The 12,304-nt window shown below is 34.6% G+C and overlaps 1 protein-coding gene across 1 annotated transcript in view; it reads left to right on the plus strand.

The window, feature by feature from the left end:
* Positions 1–12,304, plus strand: part of LOC133621842 (voltage-dependent T-type calcium channel subunit alpha-1I-like) — a 317,273-nt gene that overhangs the window by 101,359 nt on the left and 203,610 nt on the right. Inside the window, exon 5 of the mRNA XM_061984241.1 lies at positions 3,122–3,219. Within this exon, the coding sequence (XP_061840225.1) occupies positions 3,122–3,219 (98 nt within the window). The remainder of the gene's footprint in view (positions 1–3,121; positions 3,220–12,304) is intronic.

Consider the following 12,304-nt stretch of genomic DNA (forward strand, 5'->3'; position numbering starts at 1 on the left):
AGGTGTGCGACAGACGCGGGCAGTGACCTTTGACCTTTCCGTTCATGCATGTTTGTCTGATTTGGGCCATCATGGTTGACATGTTCTCCCTCGCCGCGGCCGATCTTTCCTTCAGTCCAACGTCGTTCACCTTTGACCTCCGAGCGGACTTGTCAAACCTGCGTCACGCTCCCCTGAACTTCACTTCACGCTGGCCGTCGTCTTTGCACCAAACTTTTCCTTCCCGCCTCGCTCCACTTTGGAAAGTTGTGCCAGTGATGATGTAAGAATAACTCTCCTCCAAATACTGGAGTCTACTGGCTGTAGAAACGCTGCGGAGCGTTCATGCCCTGATATGTAGGTCAAAGGTCGTGAATATGAGAAATTAAAGATGGAATACCTGAGTGTGTTCAACCAGGTGGAAGTTTTATTATCTTCTTCTTCTTCTTCTTCTTCTTCTCCAACACACTCATTATCTTCACTCACTCCGTACTAGCACTACTACTCTAGTAATATTAGCAGTACTACTCTAGTAATAGTAATAATAGTAGCAGTACTACTCTAGTAATATTAGCAGTACTACTCTAGTAATAGTAATAATAGTAGCAGTACTACTCTAGTAATAGTAGTAGTAATAGTAGCACTACTACCCTAGTAGTAGTAGTAATAGTAGCAGTACTACTCTAGTAGTAGTGATAGTAATAGTAGCAATACAACTCTAGTAGTAGCATTACTACTTTAGTAGTAGTAATAGTAGCAGTACTACTCTAGTAGTAGTAGTAGTAGTAATAGAAGCAGTTCTACTCTAGTAGTAGTAGGAATAGTAGCAGTACTACTCTAGTAGTAGTAGTAGTAGTAGTAGTAGTAATAGTAGCAGTACTACTCTAGTAGTAGTAGTAGTAATAGTAGCAGTACTACTCTAGTAGTAGTAGTAGTAATAGTAGCAGTACCACTCTAGTAGTAGTAGTAGTAGCAGCACTACTACTGTAGTAGTAGTAGTATTAGTGGCAGTACTACTCTAGTAGTAGTAGTAATAATAGTAGCACTACCTATAGCAGTACTACTGTAGTACTAGTAGAAGTAATAGTAGCACTACTACTACTACTACTACTACTAATGTAGTAGTAGTAATAATAGTATTACTAGTAGCAGTTCTACTACTGTAGTAGTGGTAGTAGTAGCAGTACTACTGTAGTAGTAGTAGTAGTAGTAATAGTAACAGTACTACTGTAGTAGTAGTAGCAGTAGTATTAATAGTAGCAGTATGACTGTAGTAGTTGTAGTAGTAATAGTAGCAGTACTACTGTAGTAGTAGTAGTAGTAGTAGCTGTACTACTGTAGCAGTTGTAGTAGTAATAGTAGCAGTATGACTGTAGTAGTAGTAATAGTAGCAGTACTACTGTAGTAGTAGTGACAGTAGTATTAATAGTAGCACTATGACTGTAGTAGGTGTAGTAGTAATAGTAGCAGTCCTACTGTTGTAGTAGTAGTAGTAGTAGCTGTACTACTCTAGCAGTTGTAGTAGTAATAGTAGCAGTACGACTGTAGTAGTAGTAACAGTAATAGTAGCAGTACTACTCTAGTAGTAATAGCAGTAGTAGTAGTAATAGTAGTAGTACTACTCTAGTAGTAGTAGTAGTAATAGTAGCAGTACTACTCTAGTAGTAGTAGTACTAGTAGTAGTAGTAGTAATAGCAGTACTACTCTAGTAGTAGTAGTAGTAGTAATAGCAGTACTACTCTAGTAGTAGTAGTAATAGTTGCAGTACTACTCTAGAAGTAGTAGTAGTAGTAGTAGTAGTAATAGTAGCAGCACTACTCTAGTAGTAGTAGTAGTAATAGTTGCAGTACTACTCTAGAAGTAGTAGTAGTAGTAATAGTAGCAGTACTACTCTAGTAGTAGTAGTAGTAGTAGTAGTAATAGTAGCAGTACTACTCTAGTAGTAGTAGTAGTAGTAGTAGTAATAGTAGCAGTACTACTCTAGCAGTAGTAGTAGTAATAGTAATAGTAGCAGTACTACTCTAGTAGTAGTAATAGTAGCAGTACTACTCTAGTAGTAGTAGTAGTAGTAATAGTTGCAGTACTACTCTAGAAGTAGTAGTAGTAGTAGTAGTAATAGTAGCAGTACTACTCTAGAAGTAGTAGTAGTAGTAATAGTTGCAGTACTACTCTAGTAGTAGTAGTAGTAGTATTAGTAATAATAGCAGTACTACTCTAGTTGTAGTAGTAGTAGTAATAGTTGCAGTACTACTCTAGAAGTAGTAGTAGTAGTATTAGTAATAGTAGCAGTACTACTCTAGTAGTAGTAGTAGTAGTATTAGTAATAGTAGCAGTACTACACTAGTATTAGTAGTAGTAATAATAGCCGTAGTAGTATTAATGGTAGTAGACCCGCTGTAGTATCTCTCCTCCTTTTCCTCCTTTACTTCCTCCTTATCCACCACCTCCTCCTCCTCATCTTCCTCTTCTTCTTCCTCCTCCTTCTCCTCTTCCTCCTCTTCCTCCTCCTCTTTCTCTTCCTCCACCTCTTTCTTCTCCTTCTCCTCTTCCTCCTCTTCCTCCTCCTCTTTCTCTTCCTCCACCTCTTTCGTCTCCTTCTCCTCTTCCTCCTCTTCCTCCTCCTCTTTCTCTTCCTCCACCTCCTTCTCTTCCTCATCTTCCTCCTCCTCCTCCTCTTCTTCCTCCGCATCCTCCTCTTCCTGTGCCTCCTTCTCTTCCTCCTCCTGTACTTCCTCCTCTTCCTCCTTTTCTTCCTCCTTCTCTTCCTCCTCTTCCTCCCAGCAGCTTTTCCTCCTCTCGCGCGGTCATTAATCTTCTGCCTGTGCCGGCGGGCAAAACGCCCACCAAGTGGCAGCGTGCACCGTGATGCTTTCAAGGCACGCTGTTAAAAAAGGGAAAAGGGAGGTTGTTGGTGGCTGGGAAGGGATTGGGAGGTGTTGAGGAACTCTGGGATGTTGAACAGCAATATTTACAGTACAACAATAGCAGTAGTACTGACACACAAACATGACTAACATGTGTGTGTGTGTGTGTGTGTGTGTGTGTGTGTGTGTGTGTGTGTGTGTGTGTGTGTGTGTGTGTGTGTGTGTGTGTGTGTGTGTGTGTGTGTGTGTGTGTGTGTGTGTGTGTGTGCTGTCTTCAGGATGGTGGAATACTCTCTGGACCTGCAGAACCTCAACTTCACAGCCATCAGGACGGTCCGCGTCCTGCGACCGCTCAAAGCCATCAACAGAGTGCCCAGTAAGTGCCATGTGTTCATGATGTTCAGCACCACGGACAGCGACCCATCTCATCTGATGGCTGTCCCTGGTGCTGAGTCCACCAGGGACCTTGTGGATCCACACCAGGGCTGTCCAGAGTGCAGCAGTGTGGAATTTGTTCCTCTTTGGTTTTTTTCATTGACTTGTGGTGTTTTATAGAAACTAATTAAACTGTTTTTAACTAAAAAATGTCACAATGTAAATAAAAAAAAGGCTGACATGTTGATACTAACACTGAGCTTTGTGTGCAAACATTCTGCATTTGCTCACTACTTAAGTATCTTTGGACAACATAAAAGTGTATATACATATATATATATATATATATATATATATATATATATATATATATATATATATATATATATATATATATATATATGTGGAAGTCGCTTCTGAGCGGTCCCACAATCAGACGCGGCACAGGAGCCAAGCGTGCAGGTTTAACAAGGTTTTAATCAGAATGTTTCGACAAAAGTTTTTTTCTCTCTAGCAGAACGTGACCTCCCAGTCACGTCCGTATCCTCTCTTCCCCCCTCTGCTCCCGGGCCGCTTACTGTTAAAGACAACAGATGATTAGATCAACACGTACCACCTGTGAAATCTAATCACCTGCCAGCTGTGTCTCGCCGTCAGCACTGCCACGCCCCCCCCGTCTGATGGTGCTCTATCCTCAGCACCATGGACAGAGGCGGTGACCTTTGCTCCCGCATATATATATATATATATATATATATATATATATATATACATACATATACCTATACATATATATATATATATATATATATTTATATATATATATATATATATATATATATATATATATATATATATATATATATATATATATATATACATACAGGTAAAAGCCAGTAAATTAGAATATTTTGAAAAACTTGATTTATTTCAGTAATTGCATTCAAAAGGTGTAACTTGTACATTATATTTATTCATTGCACACAGACTGATGCATTCAAATGTTTATTTCATTTAATTTTGATGATTTGAAGTGGCAACAAATGAAAATCCAAAATTCCGTGTGTCACAAAATTAGAATATTACTTAAGGCTAATACAAAAAAGGGATTTTTAGAAATGTTGGCCAACTGAAAAGTATGAAAATGAAAAATATGAGCATGTACAATACTCAATACTTGGTTGGAGCTCCTTTTGCCTCAATTACTGCGTTAATGCGGCGTGGCATGGAGTCGATGAGTTTCTGGCACTGCTCAGGTGTTATGAGAGCCCAGGTTGCTCTGATAGTGGCCTTCAACTCTTCTGCGTTTTTGGGTCTGGCATTCTGCATCTTCCTTTTCACAATACCCCACAGATTTTCTATGGGGCTAAGGTCAGGGGAGTTGGCGGGCCAATTTAGAACAGAAATACCATGGTCCGTAAACCAGGCACGGGTAGATTTTGCGCTGTGTGCAGGCGCCAAGTCCTGTTGGAACTTGAAATCTCCATCTCCATAGAGCAGGTCAGCAGCAGGAAGCATGAAGTGCTCTAAAACTTGCTGGTAGACGGCTGCGTTGACCCTGGATCTCAGGAAACAGAGTGGACCGACACCAGCAGATGACATGGCACCCCAAACCATCACTGATGGTGGAAACTTTACACTAGACTTCAGGCAACGTGGATCCTGTGCCTCTCCTGTCTTCCTCCAGACTCTGTGACCTCGATTTCTAAAGGAAATGCAAAATTTGCATGGTTGGGTGATGGTTTGGGGTGCCATGTCATCTGCTGGTGTCGGTCCACTCTGTTTCCTGAGATCCAGGGTCAACGCAGCCGTCTACCAGCAAGTTTTAGAGCACTTCATGCTTCCTGCTGCTGACCTGCTCTATGGAGATGGAAATTTCAAGTTCCAACAGGACTTGGCGCCTGCACACAGCGCAAAATCTACCCGTGCCTGGTTTACGGACCATGGTATTTCTGTTCTAAATTGGCCCACCAACTCCCCTGACCTTAGCCCCATAGAAAATCTGTGGGGTATTGTGAAAAGGAAGATGCAGAATGCCAGACCCAAAAACGCAGAAGAGTTGAAGGCCACTATCAGAGCAACCTGGGCTCTCATAACACCTGAGCAGTGCCAGAAACTCATCGACTCCATGCCACGCCGCATTAACGCAGTAATTGAGGCAAAAGGAGCTCCAACAAAGTATTGAGTATTGTACATGCTCATATTTTTCATTTTCATACTTTTCAGTTGGCCAACATTTCTAAAAATCCCTTTTTTGTATTAGCCTTAAGTAATATTCTAATTTTGTGACACACGGAATTTTGGATTTTCATTTGTTGCCACTTCAAATAATCAAAATTAAATGAAATAAACATTTGAATGCATCAGTCTGTGTGCAATGAATAAATATAATGTACAAGTTACACCTTTTGAATGCAATTACTGAAATAAATCAAGTTTTTCAAAATATTCTAATTTACTGGCTTTTACCTGTACACTTTTTTTTATTTATTTAAGTGGCAACTTTTGCAAACCCCTAATTTTTGGTATATGCTTTGTCCTCACACTTGGGGCCTAATCTACTATATTTATTTATATTTATATTTATATTTAAAATTAAAGTACCACTAATAGTCACACACACACACTAGGTGTGGTGAAATGAACCTCTGCATTTGACCCATCCCCTTGTTCCACCCCCTGGGAGGTGAGGGGCGCAGTGATATACTGTATATACATATTTGTTTCATTTTATTTGTTTTATTTTTTTATTTTTCACTACCCCCTCAGAAAACACATGCCTCTCCAAGTACTGCCATAATCCCCCAACATTACAATACAGTAGCGTAGTAGGCTTACATATTCATTAAAAACAAGGCAGTGGTTTTATGTATCAATAATAATTTTGGCCATGGTAACATTACACACAATGGTAACACTCTGTTTGGTTATTTATTGAAGTGATTTTTTTTGCTCCTTTTTCTTACGTTTTACTGTACGACTATATTGATAATCATAATGATATTAGGATTGTGTGACATCTTAACTTAGTCCGTCAGAAATGTTGCCTATACAAAAAGATACATTTTCACTTACATATTTTATTGTTGTTGTAGTTTTTCAAGTGTATTATTTCACAAGTTAGTAAATATTTTCATATTTTTATTTCGAGAGCTTTAGGGGTGTCTACATTTTTTCCATCAAGACCTGCATACTGGTACGATATTTTTTTTTGTTTGTTTGTTTGTTTTTTAAATAAATGCTAAAAACATAACCATATGCCTATACAAAAATATTAATTTTCACTTACACATTTAACAGTGTGTATTATTATTGTTGTTGTAGTTTTTCAACTGTATTATTTCACAAGTCAGTAAATATTTTAATATTTTTATTAACTAACTAACCAACCAAAACTTTGTTTATATTTTTATGTTGTATTTTTATTTCGAGAGCTTTAGGGGTGTCTAAACTTTTTTCCATCAAGACCTGCATACTGAAAAGTACGATATTAAAAAAAAAAAAGTTTTTATTTAAAAATAAATGCTAAAAAAATAACCATATGTTTATACAAAAATATAAATTTTCACTTACACATTTAACAGTATGTATTATTATTGTTGTTGTAGTTTTTCAAGTGTAATATTTCACAAATCAGTAAACATTTTAATATTTTATTAACTAACTAACGAACCACAACTTTGTTTATATTTTTATGTTGTTGTATTTTTGCTTCGAGAGCTTTAGGGGTCTCTAAACTTTTTTCCATGAAGACCTGCATACTGAAAAGTACGATATTTTTTTTACTTTTTTTTATTTTATTTAAAAATAAATGCTAAAAACATAACCATATGCCTATACAACAATATACATTTTCACTTACACATTTAACAGTGTGTATTATTATGGTTGTTGTACTTTTTCAACTGTATTATTTCACAAGTCAGTAAATATTTTAATATTTTTATTAACTAACTAACGAACCAAAACTTTGTTTATATTTTTATGTTGTTGTATTTTTGTTTTGAGAGCTTTAGGGGTGTCTAAACTTTTTTCCATCAAGACCTGCATACTGAAAAGTACGAAATTTTTTTACTTTTTTTTTAATTTAAAAATAAATGCTAAAAACATAACCATATGCCTATACAAAAATATTAATTTTCACTTACACTTTTAACAGTGTGTATTATTATGGTTGTTGTAGTTTTTCAAGTGTATTGTTTCATAAGTCAGTAAATATTTGAATGTTTATATTTGTATTTTGTTGTATTTTTGTTTCGAGAACTTTAGGGGTGTCTAAACTTTTTCCCATCAAGACTTGCATACTAAAAAGTACGATATTTTTTTACTTTTTTTTTTTTATTTAAAAATAAATGCTAAAAACATAACCATTATACATATTTAAAGATAAAAGGTTGTGTCAGCTTTGTGTTATATTATAGGTGACTAAGTATATTATTCCTAATTTTCAGTTTATATTTTTCCTAATTTTCAGTTTATATTATTCCTAATTTTCAATTTTTTTCACCTCAAAACACACTTGGCTCTTCAAGTACCAACATAATGACCAACATTAAGACACAGTAGCGTAGTAGGCCTAAATATTCATTAAAAACAAGGCAGTGGTTTTATTTAACGAGTGTATTTAATATTTTTGGCCATTGCAACATTACACACAGTTTGAACAGTAACACTGTGTTTGAATATTTATTTATTTTTTTTAAATTTTAAAGTAATTAATTATGTTAAATTGAATGATCGACTTTTCAGTTTCTTCTAGTCAGACAAGATTTCAGTTTTTTCCCAAAAAAACAAAACAAAAAAATAAAATAAAATAAAATAAAAAATACAAAAAAATTATTTAATTAAGTATTTTTTCTGCTCTTTTTTTTTTTTTTTTTTTTTACATTTTCAGTGTTTTTTTCCCCCAACAATATTCTGTGAGCTGTACCGAAGGTTTTCGGTGTAAAAAACGAATAGCACCTATTTTGCTAGGAAATAAAGAGAAACGTTTTCTGCTGCAAGTCGCCAGCCCGTGACTTGTAGCTCACTGGCTAGCACTGCTCCACTTAGCTCTCGGCCAGCGGGCGATTTGTGTTTGGATGGCCGCACAGGAAGGCGGCGATGAGAACACTTTAATTTGTGGAGGTGTAAAGCTGCGGCAAAGCAATCAGAGACGATCCAGGTGCAATTAGAAGTGATATCGACAAGTTGTCTCGGCCCGACGCGAGCCTCGGTGCACTTCTGTGACAGATCTTTGTTCATGCCGCCACCTTTTTTTCATTGTCTTCATTACGGCTGGGGAGGAGCCTACCTTAGCTGTCAATCCCACCTGACAACCCTTCCGACTCTTGTCTGTTTCCTGCCGTCCTGTTTTAATGGTTTCCTGTGTCCCCCCAGGTGATTTAACTTTCATTAATAATACAAAAAAAAATACCCTGTAAGTGTAAAATCGATACCCTGCACTCTGTAAAGACAAGCTTTCAAAATAAAAGCATGGGAGTAAAATAATAGGTTTGCACGTAGGGTTGTCGTGACATCAGAATTTCAGTTGTGGGCACAGTACCTATTTGGTACAATACCGCATTTTTCTACGTCACATGTTGACATAAACAGACTATTTTTTTAATAGAAATAAATGGCCGTGTTGGGACACACTTTTTATGTACTTTTTTTCTTCTTCCCCCAGTCTTTTTTTAATTTAAATTATTGTTTATGTTCATAGTATAAGACGGAGACAAAAGTGTCAAGCCAACATTTTCTTAGAGTGCAGTCCTTATGTCGACATAAGCGGTCAACCGTGTATGTCGACTTTTTTATCTTTTTTAAATTTTCAGTCGTTTTATGATTTTTTTGTTATTTGTATTATTACTTATGTTCATAGTATAAGACGGAGGAAAAAAAGCGTCAAGCCAACATTTGTTTTAGTTTGCTGTCCTTTCGTCGACATAAGTGGTCGACCATGTATGTCGACTTTTTTTTTTTCCAGTCGTTTTTATGATTTATTTTTTTATTTTATTTATTATTATTACTTATGTTCATAGTATAAGACGGAGACAAAAGCGTCAATAAATATTTAGTTTTTTAGAGTGCAGTCCTTATGTCGACATAAGCCGATGACCATGTGCGTCGACTTTTAATTTTTGTTATTTTTTTATTTTTTTTAGTCGTTTTTATTATTTTATTTATTTATCTATTTTTATAATTACTTATGTTCATTGTATAGACGGAGACAAAGGTGTCAAAAAAATGTGTTTTAAAGAGTGCAGTCCTTATGTCGACATAAGCGGCCAACCGTGTATGTCGACTTTTTTATGTTTTTTATTTTTTATTTTTTTTCAGTCATTTTATGATTTTTTTAAATTTGTGTTATTACTTATGTTCATAGTATAAGATGGAGAGAAAAAAACGTCAAGCCAACATTTGTTTTAGAGTGTAGTCCTTATGTCGACATAAGCGGTCGACCGTTTATTTATTTATTTATTTATTTTTTCAGTCGTTTTATGATTTTTTTGTTATTTGTATTATTACTTATGTTCATAGTATACGACGGAGAAAAAAAGCGTGAAGCCAACATTGTTTTGGAGTGCAGTCCTTTCGTCGACATAAGCGGTCGACTGTGTATGTCGACTTTTTTTTTTTTTCAGTCGTTTTTATGATTTAAAAAATAAATAAATATATATTATTAATCATATTCATAGTATAAGACGGAGACAAAGGCATCAATAAATATTTTGTTTTTTAGAGTGCAGTCCTTATGTCGACATAAGCGGTCAACCGTGTATGTCGACTTTTTTTTATCTTTTTTAAATTTTCAGTCGTTTTATGATTTTTTTGTTATTTGTATTATTACTTATGTTCATAGTATAAGACGGAGGAAAAAAAGCGTCAAGCCAACATTTGTTTTAGTTTGCTGTCTTTTCGTCGACATAAGTGGTCGACCATGTATGTCGACTGTTTTTTTTTCCCAGTCGTTTTTATGATTTATTTTTTTATTTTATTTATTATTATTACTTATGTTCATAGTATAAGACGGAGACAAAAGCGTCAATAAATATTTTGTTTTTTAGAGTGCAGTCCTTATGTCGACATAAGTCGTTGACCATGTGCGTCGACTTTTAATTTTTGTTATTTTGTTATTTTTTTCAGTCGTTTTTATTATTTTATTTATTTATCTATTTTTATAATTACTTATGTTCATTGTATAGACGGAGACAAAGGTGTCAAAAAAAATTTGTTTTAAAGAGTGCAGTCCTTATGTCGACATAAGCGGCCAACCGTGTATGTCGACTTTTTTATGTTTTTTTGTTGTTGTTTTTTGTCAGTCGTTTTATGATTTTTTAAATTTGTGTTATTACTTATGTTCATAGTATAAGATGGAGAAAAAAAAACGTCAAGCCAACATTTGTTTTAGAGTGCAGTCCTTATGTCGACATAAGCGGTCGACTGTTTATTTATTTATTTTTTCAGTCGTTTTATGATTTTTTTGTTATTTGTATTATTACTTATGTTCATAGTATACGACGGAGAAAAAAAGCGTGAAGCCAACATTTGTTTTGGAGTGCAGTCCTTTCGTCGACATGAGCGGTCGACTGTGTATGTCGACTTTTTTTTTTTTTTCAGTCGTATTTATGATTTAAAAGATAAATAAATAAATATTATTAGTCATGTTCATAGTATAAGACGGAGACAAAAGCGTCAATAAATATTTTGTTTTTTAGAGTGCAGTCCTTATATCGACATAAGCGGTCAACCGTGTGTTGACTTTTAATTTTAGTTATTTAAAAAAAAAAATCAGTCGTTTTTATGATTGTATTTTAAAAAAAATAATTATTATTACTTATGTTCATAGTATAGACGGAGAAAAAAGTGTCAAGACAACATTTGTTTTAGTTTGCTGTCCTTTCGTCGACATAAGTGGTCGACCATGTATGTCGACTTTTTTTTTTTTTCCAGTCGTTTTTATGATTTATTTTTTTATTTTATTTATTATTATTACTTATGTTCATAGTATAAGACGGAGACAAAAGCGTCAATAAATATTTAGTTTTTTAGAGTGCAGTCCTTATGTCGACATAAGCCGTTGACCATGTGCGTCGACTTTTAATTTTTGTTATTTTTTTATTTTTTTCAGTCGTTTTTATTATTTTATTTATTTATCTATTTTTATAATTACTTATGTTCATTGTATAGACGGAGACAAAGGTGTCAAAAAAAATGTGTTTTAAAGAGTGCAGTCCTTATGTCGACATAAGCGGCCAACCGTGTATGTCGACTTTTTTATGTTTTTTATTTTTTATTTTTTTTCAGTCATTTTATGATTTTTTTAAATTTGTGTTATTACTTATGTTCATAGTATAAGATGGAGAGAAAAAAACGTCAAGCCAACATTTGTTTTAGAGTGTAGTCCTTATGTCGACATAAGCGGTCGACCGTTTATTTATTTATTTATTTATTTTTTCAGTCGTTTTATGATTTTTTTGTTATTTGTATTATTACTTATGTTCATAGTATACGACGGAGAAAAAAAGCGTGAAGCCAACATTGTTTTGGAGTGCAGTCCTTTCGTCGACATAAGCGGTCGACTGTGTATGTCGACTTTTTTTTTTTTTCAGTCGTTTTTATGATTTAAAAAATAAATAAATATATATTATTAATCATATTCATAGTATAAGACGGAGACAAAGGCATCAATAAATATTTTGTTTTTTAGAGTGCAGTCCTTATGTCGACATAAGCGGTCAACCGTGTATGTCGACTTTTTTTTATCTTTTTTAAATTTTCAGTCGTTTTATGATTTTTTTGTTATTTGTATTATTACTTATGTTCATAGTATAAGACGGAGGAAAAAAAGCGTCAAGCCAACATTTGTTTTAGTTTGCTGTCTTTTCGTCGACATAAGTGGTCGACCATGTATGTCGACTTTTTTTTTTTTCCAGTCGTTTTTATGATTTATTTTTTTATTTTATTTATTATTATTACTTATGTTCATAGTATAAGACGGAGACAAAAGCGTCAATAAATATTTTGTTTTTTAGAGTGCAGTCCTTATGTCGACATAAGCCGTTGACCATGTGCGTCGACTTTTAATTTTTGTTATTTTTTTA

Source organism: Nerophis lumbriciformis, linkage group LG25, assembly GCF_033978685.3.
Source record: "Nerophis lumbriciformis linkage group LG25, RoL_Nlum_v2.1, whole genome shotgun sequence".
NCBI lineage: Eukaryota > Metazoa > Chordata > Actinopteri > Syngnathiformes > Syngnathidae > Nerophis > Nerophis lumbriciformis.